Genomic DNA, 18,694 nt, shown 5'->3' with positions numbered 1-18,694 from the left:
AGAACATGAAATTCCCCCTGGTTCCAGAGTGCTCAGGACGTCTGGACAGACTTCCAGGATGGCTCAAAAATGCTGACAGCCATTGTCTAGACGCTGTGTGACAGATGGGGAAACTGACCCCAGAAAGGGGGTCCCGGGGTAGGACCAGAGGCCAGGCCTGCTGGCCCCCAGCTCTGCTGGGCCCTGATGGGACTGTGCCCTGGACCCCCAGATCCCGGGCCGACCCGGCTCCCAGCTCCCCATCTGCCTGTGAGGCCACCTCGGCGGGGCCGGGGCAGCCGCCAGCCCAGCTCCCCCAGCCTGTGTCCTGCTGGGTGCCCTCGTGCAGGCGGTGGACGGGGAGGCCTCCATGCCGCCCACTGGGACCGTCTGGGAGCTTGTGGCCCCGGCCACTGCGAGGTCATAACACCGACACTGTGGAGCCAGAGCCACACCAGCGGGGCCTCAGGGGGAGGTGCGGTTGCTAAGGCAAGACTGGAATCCTCCCATACACGTGTTCCCGGGACCCCCTCACTCCATGTCGGCTCGCGGTCGGGGCTGTGGCCTCTCTCCTCCCAGGCCTCGGGGCCCGTGCAGGCTGGGCTGGGGCTGCAGCGTCCTTCCCGCCCCCAAGCCCAGCCAGGCTGTGAGCCCCACCAGCCCCCGATGTGGTAGGCTTCCAGCCAACATGCCTGGAACTAACTCCAGGGGCAGCTGCGGCTCAGCACTGGGACAGACCCTGAGGTTTAGAAGGGAATGCCAGAACTCAGCTGGGCATCCATGCCAGCCGAGTGTGAGCTGGTAGCCTGGGCCGCACTTGGACAGTGTCTCTCCTGTCCTCCCCCAAAGGGGAGGCAGAAAATACTGCAGGGCTGCTGCACGGCCCGGAAGGCTGGGGCCGTGACCCTGGGACACCTCTGCTTCTCGGTCCTGGTTCTGAGCTACATGTCCAGGGTCAATAATCAAAGTCATAACGGGCCCGCCATCATGGGAAGCCCGTCACAGAGCAATTCCAAGGCAAAGAAGTGGCCCAACCAAGTGTCCCGCGTACGGTGTTGGAGTGGGTAAAGCAGTATTTCAAACTCAGGCGGTATTTCAAGGAACAAGAAAACCATCCCAACAACGTCCCGAGAGAAGCCGAGCGCACGAACTGTCCACAGTTTGGGATGATCCTGCTTCTGGTTTAGGATTTACAGGTAGAGAAGCAACAGAAGGCGGAAGGAAACTCTGTTCACCTCGGGCTTTCTCTCCAGTGCGACCGGAGGAGTTTTTGTTAACTTGCTCTTGTCTTAAGAATGTTCCCAGTATTTACAGTGAAACACTGAGGCCCATCAACTCTTCAGCCAGACTCTGTGGCCGGCGAGAAAGGGCCGGCTCAGCGGGGTCAAAGGGGGCACCCAAAGGGGTCATGCCAGGATGAGCTCTGCACCCAGGCCCTGCACAGCAGCTGGAAACAGGGGCAAGCCACGCAGTGGTTGCCACAGAACCGCTGAGCCAGCTGTGGGGCGGGGGGACGGTGCAGCGGAGAGAAGCAGCCTGCGGCCTTCCTGCGCCCCACTTCTGCCCCGAGCACCCCGTGGCCCCCACTTGTGCCTGTCGTCCCAGGCCAGGCTTCACCCTGCAGTCTGGCCTCTGCTTCTCCTGGCCCGCGCCCTGGCCCAGCCCAGCTCCCAGGCCCCAGAGGCCAAGGTGCAGCCAGACAGCCATGGGCCAGGCCTGGGGAGGCAGCCAGGGCCAGGGAGGGCCGCCCCCGCCCCCCGGGGTGGGTGTGGGGAGGCAGCTGGAGCCCATCGTCCCAGCCCAAGTCCCCGGCGCCTCCCTGGAGTGGCCCTCAGCTGGAGGGGCGGCCTTCCCACCTGCTCCTCTTCCACATAAATCCCCGAACCACACACAGGCCGAGCCACGCCAGCTGCCCCCCGCGCCACATCACAAGTCAGAACCCCTACTCCTGACTGGGGGGCACTGCACAGACCACCACCCCGGGGGGACCGAGAGGGCAGGCCAGCGGCCACAGCGGCCTGGGTGGAGCTGTGCTGTGCTCTCAAGACGCACACCCTCTCTGGTCCCGGCAGGCAGCGCTGCATCAAGGAGGCAGGAAGCGAGCGAGACAGAGACAGCCCCGCTTCCTGCCCCAGCGTGGCCTCCGAAAGCGCAGGCAGAGCAGAGCTGCCTTTATCTGCCTCCTCCTGGCAGCCTCCTTGCTGACGTCAGCGAGACACTGTTTACTTGCTAACAGGACCCAGACTGCGTGACCTCCCGCCCCTCTGCAGGCCAGGATCTGGGACCTTCCTCGGCGCCTCCCCAGATGAACACGACGAGAGTAAAAGCAGGGGTGCCCTCAAATCCGGCTGTTTGTCCAGGCCCCCCCCCCACCTTTATAGCCTTGTCTGTGTTATTGACACATAGTCATGAGGTTTTTTATGTCCCGTTAGCTGGGGGGGCCCTGGGCAGTCCATCCGACTTCTCTGAGCTCAGGCTGGGGAAGCACCTGTCCTGGCGGTAACACTTCCTACATCAGGGACTGCTGGGAGCCCTTGTTCAACACACGTGGCCGCAACCACATCCAGGGTGACCGCGCGCCTGCTAACAGGGCAGCCTCAGAGCAGTGAGGTCCCCACGGGGCTCCTGCCCTGGGGACGTGTCGTCACGCCTGGACACGCTTCGTGTTGTCACGTCTGGGGTGCTCCTGGAGTCCAGGGGCTGCAGGCCAGGCCTGCTGCTCCATACGCTGCTAAGCCCCCCGCCCCGAATATCTGCTCCACGACATCGTGGATCGCTCAGAGCTCAGAAGCCTTGACAGAACCTTCCACGCTGCCGGGAGGATGAAGCCGGAGCCGTGCGAGCCCTTGGCCGACAGTGGCTGATGTTACTTTGACCGCCTGTTCCTCACCTCGGCCCCAAGAAGTCAGAGTGGAAATCGTGACACTTATTTTCCAAAGAGGAAACCGAAGCCCAGGAGTAGGACGGGCTGACCAGAGCTGGACCCAGGACCTGGCCCAGGGTCCCGGAGGACGGCGGGTCTGCTGGAGCCGCCCACAGTCTCAAAAGCTTCCGGCCCTGGGACCCGACTTTCTGGGCTGGGAGACAGGCAAAGGTGCTGCCCAGGGGCCTGGCAGGGCACCCCAAGCAGTCCCTGCCCCCTCCCACAGTGCCAGGGGAGGGGGGACAGTCCAGGAAGACCTGGACAGGCTCAGGACACGCAGGCCTCCGGAGCAGCAGAACTGACCGCTGTCCCTAGCCCCGAGCCACGCAAGGAGGCACAGGAAACACGCTGACCCTGGAGGGTGTGCCCCACACCTGAGAAGTGGACATGAGGGGCAGCCGCACAGGCAGCAAGGCCAAGACAGAAGCTTGGGACCGGCCCCCAAGTGTGTGCCAAGCATTGACTTGGACCCCGCTCCTCCTCTGAGGCCCTAAAAGCCGGTGGGCATGGCTGTCTGGACCCCCACTTTACTGCAGGGAAGCCGGGCCCAGGAGCTCCAGAGCCCCGCCCAAGGGCACAAGACTCCCGCCCTGGTCTGTCCCCAGAGCACGTCGTGGCTGCTCCCCGCCCCCAGCCCGGGGCCCGTGAGCCGCTGCTACCTACCAGGTGCCCGGCGGCTCTCACCAGCTTGTGGGTGGAGAAGGGGAAGGCGTCATCGCTCAGGTCGGCCTCCAGCACCTCTTGGAGAATGGCCCGGCTGTGAGCAAGGACAAGGCTGGTCAGCAAACACCTGCCAAGCCCTCCTGGGTGCGCACCCTGGGCTGGGAGGGCTCTGAGGGCACCACGGTGGGCAGGCTGAGGCCCTGTCCTCACAGGGCAGACCGAGAACAAAGGTGCTCTTAATGAAACACACCAAGATGGAGACGTGCAAAGATCCAGTCATACGAGAAGGGCACCTTCAGGACTTCCCTGGCCGTCCAGCGACTAAGACTCTGTATTTCCGCTGCAGGGGGCGTGAGTTTGATCCCCAGTGGGGGAGCTAAGATCTCAAATACCAGGCACCATGGCCAAAAAAAATGTATCAAGTTAAAGGAAAAAAAGGCACCTTCATCAGAAACAGTGGCAGAAATAGCCAAGCCCTGGCTCTCCTTTCTCAGATGGGGAACCCAGGCCTGGGGCAACAGTCTAACCAGTTAATGCCCCGCCTGCCAAAGCTGCCCAAGGGCAGGGGCCCCTCTCCTCGCCCCTCTGCCCAGCTGTGCCCGGAAGAGTCTGACCCTCACGCTTGATAGTCCTCCTGAGACCTTCCGGTGTTCATGGAAACCCTCCCTTCCGGGGCGCCTGGCTTCTCGCCTCCCTCCCTGCCGGCCTGAGCTCACTCTCCCACCACGCACATTCCCTCCAGGCGTCCCTGTCGAATCTTCGGTCATCCTTCAGGTCTTGGCTCGTCTGTCACCTCCTACAAGAAGCCCTCCCTGGTTCCGAGTCTGGGTCCAGTCCCCCTTCAACGCCCCCGGCCTGAGCCTGTGGCCCTGATACGTCTCCCGCCAGGGCACCTCTCAGGGTTGCAAACCTGCCCCACTGAACCGGGAGCTCCGTGCCAATGGGGCCCCCTCTGCAGACGTGCCTGGCACAGAGAGGGCACTTGGTAAATGGGACTGATTGAAGGTGGGCTGGCTTTGCACCTCTGGGCCAGCTCCCCATCGGCAGGAAACAGCTCCCACCCACCCCCATTTCTGCCTCACAGGGTCCCAGCCAGTGCCCAGAGACACTTCCGACCCTGATGATCCCTGCCCCCCACGGTGCCAGCAGCTGCCCGCCCACACCGGCCCGAGATGCCCAGCCCACTGCAGCGTGTCAGGATCCTTATGTAACACCCCAGCACCCACGCGTGCCTGCCCCTGGAGAATGCACACCCGGTCCTCAAGAAGCCTGTCTACACTGCAGCCCTGGGCGGCAGGGTCTGCCCCACGGGGAAGGAGGGAGGAGCTGGAGCTGGGGCTCAGCAGGGCCGGGGGTCCCCAGTCGGGCACAACCTGGACACGCAGGTCTGCAGGGCACGGGCCAGGGTGCGGGAGGCTGTCCTTCCCACAGTGGGCAGCAGGTGGCGCCAGAGGGCACTGGCTCTGGGCGGAGACCAGGTTCAGATCACTGGCCCCCCCACCTGGTGTTGGGCCCCCTTGTTGCCCCGTGAGGGCAGTGAGGCAGGCACCTGGGCATTAACCACGCAACAGCGACCACCGCCCCCCAGGCTGTCTCCACCAGCCACGAGGGGTCTCCTGAGCTTCGGTTAATTAAAACAAAAAAGTTCTGTCTCGCCGGCCACGTTTCAAGGCCTTGCTGGACACATATGGCTTAGAGGCTACCGTTCTGGGCCATCAATTCTGAACTGTCTCCCGAAAGTTCCACTGGTTGGCAAGTCATCCAGCATCTCCCCTGGTCCAGGTGCCACGAAATGCTTCCCACGAAACAGCTCAGAAAGTCCAGCCCTTATCGGCGGCACTGGTGACATTATTATTCATACCAGAAACTTCGGGCTATTTTTGAAGGAGCGAGGACAATTTGGAGGAGAAAGTCAAGAAATTGCCAGGAGGAGGGGAGCTCGTCTCCCTGCCCTGGCAACCGTCACTCGGCGCCCTCCTGGAGCAGCTTATAATGAGGCTGGGAGAGCTGGCCTGTCCCCGCAGGCCGCGCCTTGATCAGTCTGTCTGGCGCCCCCTCCCTCTCCTGCCCACTCACCCCCCACCACACCAGAAATAACCCAGTCCCTCTCCAAGGTCGCCATGGCAATGAAGCTTCTGAGGACCGCCTAGCGCTCAGGAGTCCAGGACCACCCCACATCCCCATTCAGCCCAGAGATGCAGACGTCAGCTCACCCAGGGGAGAGATGCAGACCCCCGCCTGCAGAACAGGGCAAGTCCCCGAGCCGAGCCAGGGCAAGCGTGGTCCACGCGTCTTTCTGCAGAACCCCAGCATCCTGGTTCTCCTGCTGCGGCCAGCAAGCTCGGCCTCCCTCCACACACCCCGTTCCTGTCCTCCCCTCCTGTCTCAGCAGGCCCCCACCCAGCCACTAGAGATGACCTCGTCAAGTCCGCAGGAACCACCGGGCCTCCAGACCCACCTGTCAATGCGCGGTCTTTGTCCTAATTGACCCACTGACCACTCGGACACAGGTCGTCACTCCCTCCCTGGAGTCCCTCCTTCCCCTGGCCCTTGAGGCTCCTGCCCGCCTCCCACACTCTGGCCCAGCATCAGAGACCCCGTTAAAGCCCACGTCCAACCGCGCCCCTCCTCCGCGCAGCCCCCTCTCCTGGAGGAGCAGCCTGTCCCCTCGCCAGCGCTGGCCTCTGCAGCCCTCTGAGCTCGTCCTCTCCCACAGCCCTTCCCTCGCTGTGTTTCCTCCCGCCGCAGGGCCTCTGCACCTGCCGCTCCCTCTGTCTGGAACACTGTCCCTTCAGAGAGCACCCACGGCTTGAGCCCCCATTTCTTCCAGCGTCTCCTCCAAGGTCCCCTTAACAGATACTGGCTTTCACGGGCAGCCCGAAGCCCAGCATTTGATGGCTAAGGTACACGACCAACCCTGACTCCGCCAGCACGGACTGCCTGCCTGTCTGCCATGTGCCTCTGGGCAAGGTGGGGCACACGCAGAGCCAGCTGCAGCTCTGCCCGGGAGGGGAGGTCCACCCGCCCAGGACCCAGCCCGGGAGCTGCTGGCTTGGCCGGCTCCAAGGCACCAGGGAAAATGGACGCTGTGGCGGGGTCTGGGGGCAGCGACCGGGGATCCTGGTGTGACCCCAGGCTGACAGGGATGCCTGTGGACACAGCCGTGTGTCATCTCAGTGCGCGGCTGGGGGATAACCTGGCTGGAGACACACTGTCCTCTCCTCACCACTAAGAAAAGAAAACAGTTCTCACCGCCTAAAGGGCTAGGGTCAGGACTGGAGCAGACGCCGGAGCACCCCAGGCACCCCGCTGGTCGGTGCTAACACGCGGTGCTTGCCCCTGGCCCTCCACCCCTCCCCACCCGCCCCTTCTCTGACGCCCAGCCAGAGGATCTTTCCAAAGTGCACACGTGCCCAGGTGATCCGTTGCCTCAGACTGTCCAGGCAGAAGCCAGCATTCAAGGCCCTTCCGGGAGCCAGTTCCTCGTGGGTGGGAACACAGCTCCGTAAACGCTCACAGGATGAATCAAGGAGCGGATGATCGTCCGTGGACCTAGTCGCTTGGAGGTGCTTAGGGAGGAGCCGGTGTCCTCCTGCTGCGGAGCACCACCCTCAGCCCGGGTAGCACAGGGAGCCCCAGTCTGGCTCCGCCCACTTGGAGACGGCACACACAGTGCTCAGGCCGCATCAACCATCCCGAGACACCCCTGCCGGCCCTTCCACGACCCCTGAGCCCTCAGATGCTGAGTATGAGTCATATATTAAGAGCTTTTCCGTATCTCAGTGCTTTGAAAAGCACGTTCCTGGTTGGCCTCTTGGGGGTCGCGGGCACGTTCAGCTCACTGGCCACCACGTCCCATTCTAGACCAGTAAATGGTTCTGCCTCGGGTCCAGACAGAGGGACGAGGGGTACCCTGGCCCTTGAGTCCCCACCCTCTCCTCACCTGGCCGGGCCCTGGACGCTGACCAGGCCCAGGTCCTCGGAGCTGTCGATGAGCTGGCACCGGAACTTCCGGTCCTGCAGCACAGTCCTGATGTGGGACCAGTTGTGCTGGGCCGCGGCCCCGCTCACGGCCAGGTAGTAGCCGTCACCTGCAGGAGAAGCGCGGGGACTCAGAGCAGGGCTGCGGGGAGGCGGGAGGAGGCGGGACCGGGAGGGGCAGCCCAAGGCCTCTGTGGAGGAAACAAGCCCTCCTCCCTTGAACGTGAGCCGCCCAGGCCCAAATCGGGGGACCCTCCCGAAAGGGCTCTGGGTTCTCATCGCCTGCAGGACAAAATGCCAAGGGAGCATTTTCTGGGAGCGTCCGAGGCTTTCTCCCAATTCTCAAAGAGTCTGTGATCCAGGGAAGTGTAAGGGCCCCCAGCGCTGTCACCCCTCAGGAGATTCTGAGTCCCACCTCAGCCACCAGTGCTGGGTGACCGCGGACAAGCCTCTGTCCCTCTCTGAGGCCGCACCCTCACCAGTTCCCATCTCTCTCCACGTTCCCATGTCCCCACCCCATTCCTGGGGTTCCCTGCGGTGGCCTTTCAGAGGCTGGAATTTCACAGCCACCACACCGCTGACCCTCCCCCAGAGGCTGGCACGCGTCACACCCTGAGGTTTCTGAAACGGAGACGAGGCTCAGAGAGGCCCCACGCACGAGAAGACCGCCTGCAGCTAGCTCCGAGTCCACGGCCTGGGGAGCAGCCACTGAGCCAAACCGCCCCCGGGAACTGCTGAGCGGAGGGCAGCCCAGCTCCGCCCGGTGTCCTGAGAGCCACTGCCCCGGGCGGGTGACCCCAGACGGCCGTGCGGCCCTGGGTCCCTGTCGCTGCCCACTGTCTGTGGATCTCGGCCACCGCTCTCCCTCCTGGATGGGAGGGGCTGCCGCACAAGAGACCAGACGGCTCCCACGCCCACTGAGGGGTGACGTTATGGGCAGCAGACCCCGCTCAGGGAATCAGAGCCGTGCAGACAAGGGGCGCGGGCACTGAGCTCCCCGTCACCGGAGGCATGCGAGCAAAAGCGGGGCCCTGCACAGGGCCGTCCAGGCATCAGCTTGGGCCCAGAGCTGGAGATCTTCCAAGGACCTGCCCCCCCACCCCCAGACTGGGAGTTACGTGGGAACCAAGACAGCTGATTCAGCATAGATGCCGGAGTCAGGAAGGAGGTAACTTCTCCCTCCACGTGGGAGGCATGGCCGTATCCTTGGCTCACTTTGTTCTGGGCAGGCGAGCTGAGTACACCCACGCTGCGGCCGCCCTGAAACCCCGCAGGACAGGCAGGTTCAAAGGCATAACCACCAAGCACTCAGAGCTCAGCATCGCTGCCCGAACAAAGGCTGCATTCAGCCTGAAGCAAGACCTCTGATCTCCCAGGCCCTGACCGCAGCGGGCACACGCGGGATTGCAGAGCAGCCTCGGAAGCCCTTCCCGCCCGTCCTGCACTGGCCGCTGCCTCGCTGCTGGGCCTCGGGGCACCTCTCACCTTCAAAGGCCGGGGCCAGCGGGGAGGCCTCGGGGCCGGGGGCCAGGCGGCTCACGGTCAGGTCGCTCTCTGTGCCCCCGCGATGGTTCAGCATGCACGTGTACACCGTGGAGCCTGCGAGCAGGAGAAAGAGCCCAGAGAGGGGGAGCCACTCAGCAGGGCGGGCGGTCCCTCGGGGCTGGGTAACCTTGGCCAGATGCCCGGGGGGACCTTGACAGGCCCCTCAGCTTGGTGATGGCAGCGTGACTCGATGACCCGGAGAGGGACAGGCAGGCCACCGAGCACCGCTGTCCTCGGAGGAGGAAGGAGCAAGAAGACTTATTCATCTTGAAATGTGACTCCTCCCCCCCCGCCTCACGCTGGGGCACTTTCGGGGCAGGGTTCACAGCTCATTCACTTTGGTGCTCGGGGGCCAAGCCTGGCACGGCAGAAGCTCCATGAGTGCTGAATACAAGAATCTGTGGATGGAAGATGGGTGCTTGGGTGGATGGGGGTGAATGGGGAGCGGGGAGCGGGTGGGGCAGGGATGGATGGGGGGAGGGGTGGGTGGGTAGAAAGGTGCTGGCAGGGTGAATGGGGGGAGGGGCACCAGGGCAGGTGGGCAGCAGGGGCATGGGATGAGGTGCGTGGGTGGTTCGGCCGGATGCGTGGTGTAACAGTTGAGCTGTGTCTCCCCAAATGGTGTGATGAGGTCCTAACTCCCAGTCCCTCTGAAAAATGGACCTTATCTGGAAATAGGGTCTGTGCAGATGGGATCATGTTAAGAAGATCAGAGCTCAGGAGGGTTGACCTGATCTCACACAACTCGTGTCCTTAGAAGAAGCAAACGCAGGGTGACGGCCCTGTGACCTCGGAGGCAGAGGCTGCAGTGATGTAGCTGAAAGCAGTGGCCACAGCCGGAAGCCAGGAGATCCCGCGGTCTCTGGCCCTGACTTTGAACTAGCCCCAGACTCAAGGCAACACAGGAGGGTTGTTTAAAGCCATTCGGAGCGGTATTTCGGTGCAGTAGGGCTAGGACGTAAGGCAGTGGGGCCGGGAGAGTTTGGGGCGGGCAGATGGGCGGGGAAGATGCTGAGGGCACGGTTGATAAGAAACGGGGAAGTAAGGACCCCAAACACTGCCTGGGACACACTTACCCGAGGGGATTATTCATCCTTCATTTCGATTTCAAATGAAAGTGAGCATCCTGTGTTTTCATAATTCTAGAAACCCTATGGGGACAGCATTCCTGGCGGGGGAGTGGACAGGCTCCTCAGCCCCAGGAGACTGTTCTGAGGGCCTGCTGCCTCGAATCCCATCTGGAGCAACGTCAGAGGAGGGTAGTGGAGGACGCAGAGGAAGGTGGAGGGGGCTGGGCCTTGGGGCTTGGCGAGCAGGGCAGAGGAGTCTGGAGGCGGGGCCCAGGGCCAGGCTGGGGACAGAGCCATGAGCTACGCAAGCCCAGAGCGGACAGGGTCAGCCTGTGCCTGGGGCCGCACTGAGGCGGCAGAGGCGGGTGGCCCTCCTGGTCCGTACCTGGGGGCCGGCTGACGTCAGCAGAGAAGAGCCAGTCGGCAGCCTTCCCGGCGTCCGGGCCCACCAGGAAGAACTTCCCGAAGTAGGACATGTCGAACACAGCCGCGGCCCCTCTGCAGGCCAGACACTCCTTCTTGATCTGAAAAGTTCCAGAGTTGGGGTGCTGTGGGGGCTCCGGGACCCACCTCCCCAACAAAGACCCCGCAGCCCTGGGCTCCAAGACCCTCTCCTCCCCTCCAGCCAGAAACCCACGGGCACCCTCTCCTCAGGCTCAGGGATGCCCTGCGGTTCAGGAGGCCCGGGGCAGCGGGGCCGCGAGAGGACACGCTCCAAACGGTGAAGGCCACGCAGAGCGTGTTCTCTGACCACATGGAGTCAAGTTAGAATCCGCAGCAGAAAGGAAATGCGGAAGTTCACAAACACGTGAAACTAGAAAACACACTTCTTAATAACCAGTGGCTCAGGTGAAAAGGTCACCAGGAGGATTAGAAGCCGTTGGAGAGGAAAGAACACGAGAAAACAACGTCACGCCCATCGGGCGTCACACCTGCAAAGGCTCTCAAGTCGCCTCACACTCCCCTTGGAGAAACCAGAAAAGGGAAAGCAAGTTAAACCCAACGCAGGCAGAAGGAAGGAGATGACAAAGACTGGAAAGGAAATAAACAAAAATCTCAATAGGCAGAGAAAATCAGCAACATGGAAAATTGTGTGTTTTTTTAAAGTTCAGTGAAATTAGCAAATCGTTAAATGAAATTACCAAGAATCAGAACAGACTCCAAATGCAAAAATCAGGAAAGAAAGAAGGGTATCACTATCCAATTCATAGGAAAGAACTGTAAGGACTATTGTGAGCAACTGTCCACCAATAAATTAGACATGAAATGGAAACTCCCAGAAAGACACAAATCACTGAAGTTGGCTGAAGGGGAAACAGTCTGAACAGGTCTACAACGAAAAGAGCCTTCTTTAGTCATTTAAACTCTCCACACGGAGAAGCCCAGGCCCGCATGGCTTCACTGGTGGATTTTACCAAACACTCAAAGAAGAATTAACACCAGTTCTTCACAAACTCTTCCCATGGGGCCAACATTACCCCAAAGCCAAAACCAAAGTCCTCATAAGAAAATCGGAGACCAACATCCGTCATGACTACAGACACAAAAAACCTCCGTGAAACACTAGCACACTAGATTCAACCACATAAAAAGGATTACGTGATCAAGTGGGATTATCCCAGAAATGGGAGGCTGGCTCACCATTCCCAAATCAATATAACGTACCATATTACTGGAACAAAGGACAAAAACCAAATGATCATCTCAACAGATGCAGAAAAAGTATTTGACAAAATACAACACTTGTTCTTGATAAAAACTCCATATAAACTACAACTAAAAGGGAAATTCCTTGACCTGATAAAAGGCATCAGCAAAATCCCACTTAATGAGGAGAGACTGGATGTCCGCTGCTAAGATCGGGAACAAGAGACGGCTGTCCTCTCTGCCACTTCCACTCAACATCGTATTGGTAGAATTTTTCTGCTACCAATGATATCATTAAAGAAGTGAAAAGACAACTCATAGAAGGGAAAAAATAATTATAAATCATAAATCGGATAAGGAACTTGTACCCAGAATGTATAAAGAATTCTTATAACCCAATAAGAAGACAAACAACTCGATTTTAAAGTGAGCAAAATATCAAAATATAAATTTATCCAAAAAAGATAGAGAAATGGCTAAATAAGCACATAAAAAAGATGTTCAGCATCGTGGGTCGTTAGGGAAACGCAACTCCGATCATTGAGATACCACTTCACACCCACTGTGGTGGCTAGATCAGAACTGTGAGCGCCGATGAGGATGGAGAAATTAGAACCTTGTCCACCGAGGCTGGGGACCTAAAATGGTGCAGCCACTTTGGAAAACCCTTGGCAGGTCCCCAAAAATGTTGAGCATGGAGTCACCGCATGTCCCAGCAGTCCCGCTTCCTAGATACGAAAACTGAAAACATTTGTCCAAAAACCTGTACACATATTTGCAGAGCAGCAATATTCATGATGGCCCCAAAGTCCAGCTCGTGTCCAGCCACAGATGAATGGAAAAATAAAAAGGAGTGTACCCCTGTGATGGAATACTGTTCCGAAAAAGAAGTAACGAAACACTGATATGTCCTCAAACGTGGAGGCAATGCTGAAAACAAGCTCGGTGACAGGCCAGTCACAGAAGACCGCCACTGTGTGAGTGCCTGATGGGAAACATCCAGGTGTGATACATCTACAGAGACAGGACGTAGATTAGAGGCTTCTGGGAGGTGAGTTTGGGGTGAGAGACGGGCAGAGGCCGCGAGAGGGCCAGGAGCCCGCGCCTTCTCCCCCATCCCACGGTTCAGACGCCACTGCCCAGCGGTCTACAATGGGCCTTACAGCCAGCTGCCCCCTGAGGCCCAGGCGCGGGGCGGGGTCTGCTCAGGGTTACACAGGAGGAAATGGCCGAGCCTGGGTCTGTCCAGCAGTGCCCCGAACCCAAGAAGCCCCCAAGTGCATCCTCCCTACCATGTCTTCAGTGATTCCACCTGGACAGGAGAGGGCGTGGACGGCGAGTCTCTATACCAGGGAAACTGGCCAGCGTGGGGCCAGCTCCCTGCCCTCCGCCCCAGGGCAGCTGGCCGCCACACAGCACCCCACTGACTCATCTCCTGAGCCCCAAAGGCGCTGTGCACCACTGTCCAGACCCCACCACCCTTTACGGCTCCCCCTCCACTGTCAGCGTCGGGGTGCCTTCGCTTAGGCTGCTGGGCTGCAGATCCAACCCCCAGACAACTTGCAGGCTGACTCTGGTCTGCCCGGGCTGGGGAAGCTGCCAAGGCTGAGAGCGCGCGTGCGTCTCCTGCTCCGGGATGTCAAGGCGCCTCTGCTGGGATGCAGCAGGAAGTGGAGCTGGCGCCCCGCCTGGCGCCCACATCCTCAAGGACCTGAACACCCCGTGGGCCTTGGAAGCCGCCCTGCGGAGGTGCCAGACAGAGTCCCATTCACTCCCGGGAGAGGCGGCCCCCAGGGCCTCCTGAACTTCCAGAGGCACGTGCCTCCCCTCCTGTTTCAGAAGCCTCTTCCCCAACGCCTTCACTAGAGCAAGCTTGTGGGGGGGATGCAAGGTTCCTTCCCTACAGGACCAGGTGCAAAGTCACACCTGGGCCACATTCTAAATATATCCAGAATTTGCAGGCAGCAATAGCAGAGCATGAAACCCAGCCCAGGGTGCTTCTGAGTGAAGGGCCTCACACGACTGCCGGGGGTCCCACGTCCAGGAGGCATCCCAGGCCGCCCCTCTCTGGGGATCCACCCCCCAGGCTGAGACCGTGGCCCCAGCCCAGTGTAGACACTGAGCGGGCCTTCACCCCCTCGTGTGGTTGGCCACGTGCTCATGGACACAGAGAGCACGTTCTCCTTTGTAACAGAACAGCTGGGTATCTCAGCGGGGACACTGGAGTTGTCTTCTCTGTAGACGCTGTGAGAACCCCCAGCGTGATGCGGACCTGGGGGAGGCCTGGCCCCTAGGACCCCGTCACCTCCTCTCCCGCTGTACCAGGGAGCCGGGCTCGGAAGGGCCCAGGAGAAAGCGGGGCGCTTTCCGGAGAAAGCGGGGCGGCGAGCGGGCCCCAGCTGCGGCCTCCTCTGCTTGTCCCCTCGGGGCCCCGTCTCGGACCTCCTTGTCCTGCGTCTGCTCGGTCAGAACGGCAGACAGGAACCACGGCCCCAGACCCGGCAGGGGGCTCGCCACCCACAGTCACGCTTGGGGGCGGCTCCGAGGGGCTCCAAGAGATGAATCCCCGGCCCAAGACCACACAGCCTGAGCCGGGCCGGGCCGCCTCCTCCGGCCCTGACGCCCCCAGCAGGCCGCGCCACCGCAAGCCAGAGGGCCGAGGGAAGCATCACCAATTCCGCCTCAAACCTGAGTCAGCCCACAACGGGGTGAGGGTACAGGGAGCCGGCTGGGAGAGAGCTCCCCGGGCGCCTGCCCTGACTGGCCCTAAGTGCTGCCCAGCTTTCTGCCCCTTCGGGGTTGGGGGCCTACCACATCATGGTGCGGAGGGAAGCTGAAGCTGTACTCCTGGCCCAGCAGCCGGCCGTAGGCGTGGTCCTCGTGCGCCCGATGCCCGTACGCCCCGCAGAAGTCGTAGGGGAGCACCTGCGGCAGGCGAGGGGGTGTCACAGCCCCGCCCTCCTCCCCGCACACGCCGCCTGGCCCGGAGCCGGCCCTGCGGAGACTGAGGCCCACAGGACAGACTGACCTTGGCCCTGCCCTCGCCAGGCCCCACCCCCATCACGGGGCAGTGCATTGCGGACGGGGCTGGCTGCAGGCACGGCTCAGGCATGCCAGCAGCACGGCACAGGCGCACCCTGGTCACCGTGGCAGTGGGAGGGCTGGGCCCCGAGACGGAGGAGAAATGGAGTGCGGGCAGGCAGAGAGGGGGAGACAGGGGGCTGAACAGCACACAGGGCGGGTTGACTGGGACCCCAGGGGCCAGCCCAGGGCTTCCGTCTCAGGGCCGAGGGGCTGGGATGAGGCCCAGGGGTCAGCGTGCTGAAGAAGAGAGAGACAGCGTCAGGGGTGGGGTGGCTGCTGCAAGGATTCCCCGATGCTGTCGCCACGGCGATCCAGGACGCGGTCCTGCTCTGGCCTGGCCCTGCTCAAAGGGCCTTGCACGTTCAGGAAGGGAGAGTCTCTGGACAGGTCGGGGAACCAAGGTGCAGAGAGGCTGCCGCCTGCCTCCAGTCCCCGCAGAGCCCTGACTGCCTGGCCTGAGGCGGGGCGGTGGGCCCTGGAGGCCGGTCCTCAGCGCCTCTTGCCTTGGCCTCTCCTGTGCTTGGCCAGCCACTCTCAGGGAGGCCCAGAACCTCACACCCCACTCCTAGTCCTGTTCCTGCTGATGGAGCCCCTCCTTCCCAACTCTTCGGCCACTCCTGGAAAAGTGTGAGCAAGCCCGGCACCTCTCACCCCGCACAGGGCCAGCCCGGCCCCGTCTCTTCTCACCAGTAAGAGCTGAGGATGAGGTCCTGACTGAACTGGGCCTCTCTGTCCCTCCAAGTACCCCCTCACTCCCCACCCCCAGCTCCCGGCCTAGCCCTGGTCCAGGGAAGGCCTTTATAGGAGTCTCTGTAGGAATTCATCTCCCTGGCCTGCCAGGTGGCTCCCACTGGCCCCTGAGGCCCCTGCAGGAACAGCCCAGCCCGCTGCAGCCTGGCCAGGGAGCAGGGAGCGGCGGGGGGGGGGGGGTCCGGTGGCCCAATGCCCTGGGCTCCCGGGTGGCTCCCGGGTGGGAGGGGGCTGCAAAGCCCACCCATCTCAGAACCAAGGGTGTGTTCCTGATTCTGGCTCTGGTCTCCCCTTGCCCACAGGTTCTGGGAAAGAGGGGCTTCCAGGCACCAGGCTGGAGGCAGGGAGGGGTTTGTGCAGGCCCCTCCTCTCTGCTGACCCCAGAGGCCATCAGGAACTTGCCTTGGGACATGGTTGCTATGGAGATGGGAGATAGGTCACACTTGGAAGGTGGCTGCTGAAGTATAGCAACAGAAGGGGCTTTTCATTTGTACAAACCGGTGCCTACTCCTATCCCCCCGGGTGTATTAGAGCATCACACCGCCTGCCCCAGAGACCCAGGGCCTCACAGGCAGGATGGTTTCTATTCTTTCCTCTGTGAACCCAGTTCCCTGGAAGGAACTGGGTGGGAGGCGGGAGCCCCCAAGAGGGCACCCAGAGGCCAGAACACTGCGGAAACCCCAACTTATAAACTAGCACACGGAATGCATAATTTAGTGCTAAATCCTCCTACTCACATTAACAGTTGCAGCCGCCAAAAATATATGAGCAAAATTATGAGAAGATGCTCTAATTTCTCCCGTCAACGGGGGAGTCTCGTGTGTGGCCTCCTCGCTGGGGAGCACCAGCTTTCCCGGGCCCCTAGCCCATCTGGGCGGTGGGAGGCCGGGCACTGTGGGCAATGAGTGACGTCCGTGGCAGGGGCCCGAGGTCACAGGCGGACCGGGAAGACCGACAGGGGCTCGACTTCTCCAAAGGCCAGATGAGCCTCCCACCCCACGGCTCACCATGCTCCCGAGCGCCAGTGACAGTGAGCGGTGCAGCCACTTCCGGTGGGGTGGACGCGGGGGTGGGCAGTGGGCGGCGGGGGGTGGGGGAGGGCAGGGCTGGGTGTGTGCTGGGGGCCTACTCACCGGAGCTGGGCCCTGGGCACTGAACCATCCCGGCCGCTCCCAGCCATGCCGCTCCTGGAACACGCAGCCTCGTGCAAGGAGCTCCTGGTGGTGGGGACAGTGAGCAGACTCAGGCCCGGTGGACCCCCAGAGCAGGGCAGGGGGGCTGGGACCCGCCACCCGACACCTCAGGGTGTGGACGACAAAGAGATGCTGGCGTTCAGACCCGGGACCCGAGCCCAGGCTGAGTCCAACCCTGGGGCTCCCTCAGCGCCCGGCTGCCCACCCTAAGAGTCCCCGACCTGTAGAGCGAGCTTCTCTCGTGGACTGAACTGCACCCCAAACTCCTGTGTTGAAGCCTTATCCCCAGAGTGACTGTACTGGGGACAGAGCTGGTGAGGAGGGAATTAGGGGAAATGACGGCCCAAGGGCGGATTCCGGATCCTTATCAGGAAATGGGGAGCCGACACAGCCGGGAGACGGCCGTCCCGAAGCCAGGAAGAGGGCCCTCACCAGACACCTGGCGGTGGGCACCTTTACCCCTGACCATCCAGCCCCCATAACGGTGAGAAGTGTGCCCGAGCCCCCCAGCTGGTGGCGTCTGCTACGGGACAGCCGGGGACCCCATGATGCCACAGCTGGTGCCCACCCTGGAGATTGAAACCGGGCAACAGACAAGCTGTGCACACTAGCTCTGACGAACACGGGGTGGCAAGCGTGGCCCGCCCGCACGACGGGGTGCCAGCCTCCGAAAGGCAGGACATTCTGACACCTGTTACATCACAGATGAAGCCCAGGAGCAAGCTAAGGAGAAGGAGCCAGTCACCGAACGCCACACGGTGTATGATTCCATTTACATGAAATGACTAGAAGGGGCCAGTCCCCAGAGACAGACAGGAAAGAACCGGTGCTCAGATGTAAAGAATCCGCCTGCAACGCAGGAGACCCGGCTTCGATCCCTGGGTGGGGAAGATCCCCAGAAGGAGGGCATGGCAGCCCACTCCAGGATTCTTGCCTGGAGAATCCCATGGACGGAGGAGCCTGGCGGGCTGCAGCCCACGGGGTCGCAGAGAGTCAGGCAGGACACAGTGACTGACACTTTCGCTCCCTTCCACTTCTGCGAGGCGGGAAGGCGGGGGGACGGGCAGTTATTGCTTAATGGGGACAAGGTTTCCTCTTGCGGTGACGAGAACATTCTGGAAGTAGCTGGAGGTGATGGTCGCACAGCAGCGTGGAGGCCCTGAAGCCTCCTGAACTGAGCACTTTGGGTCCAAATGGCAAGTTGTATGTTACACGCACTTTGCCACAATAAAAAATTACAGCAGATGCCATCAGTTATTACAGCGGCAGATCTCTTTGAAATAAATGCGGTTGGGGGGGAAGAAAAGAATCTCCACTCTTGGGTTTGGAAGGTCCTGAGGCCGGGGCCCAGCCATGTCCGGAGCCCAGGAGGGGTGGACCTCAGAAGCTGAGTCCGGCAGGACTTACAAGTGCCAGCCAGAACCAATGGGCACCCGAGGCCCAGACGGCCTGTGTCTCCCCCTCCCTGTGGGCCACCAGCCTCAAGGGGGAGAATGCACGTGGCCACATGCCAGCTGGTGACACCCGGATATGTCTCCCTGGGTGTCCGAGGGGCTGGGAACCGAGGACACAAAACCTGCTCCCCTCTAGTAAGAATGGGGGTGCTTCCGCCTGAGACAAGTCGCCTCCCCAACACACACGTCAGCCGTCAGCGGCTGGGAGGCGGCACGAGGGGGCTGCTGAGGAGGAAGCCGAGGCCTGCGTGAGTGCAGATGCCTCCCCGGGGACACGACTGTGCGCCCACCAAGTCCCCTCCGGCACAACGGTACACGCCTGGGCAACTTGTCTGTGCCCGGCTCCTTCCATACCAGGCTCATGGAGCAGCCCTGTGTCTTTGGGAAGCAGCTGAGCTATGTAGA

At 61.5% G+C, this 18,694-nt stretch overlaps 1 protein-coding gene across 6 annotated transcripts in view; it reads right to left on the bottom strand.

The window, feature by feature from the left end:
• Positions 1-18,694, bottom strand: part of SARDH (sarcosine dehydrogenase) — a 58,320-nt gene that overhangs the window by 13,767 nt on the left and 25,859 nt on the right. For all 6 annotated transcript variants that reach the window (XM_042247991.1, XM_042247992.1, XM_042247990.1 and 3 more), the window contains 6 exons: positions 16,776-16,859; positions 14,620-14,733; positions 10,547-10,685; positions 9,032-9,145; positions 7,509-7,656; positions 3,566-3,659 (listed from right to left, as the gene is read on the bottom strand). In XM_042247991.1, coding sequence (XP_042103925.1) covers positions 3,566-3,659; positions 7,509-7,656; positions 9,032-9,145; positions 10,547-10,685; positions 14,620-14,733; positions 16,776-16,859 — 693 coding nt within the window. The remainder of the gene's footprint in view (positions 1-3,565; positions 3,660-7,508; positions 7,657-9,031; positions 9,146-10,546; positions 10,686-14,619; positions 14,734-16,775; positions 16,860-18,694) is intronic.

This window comes from Ovis aries, chromosome 3 (assembly GCF_016772045.2).
Source record: "Ovis aries strain OAR_USU_Benz2616 breed Rambouillet chromosome 3, ARS-UI_Ramb_v3.0, whole genome shotgun sequence".
Classification (NCBI taxonomy): Eukaryota; Metazoa; Chordata; class Mammalia; order Artiodactyla; family Bovidae; genus Ovis; species Ovis aries.
The sequence above is the reverse complement of the archived record's forward strand: the minus strand, read 5'-3'. Positions and strand labels throughout refer to the sequence as shown.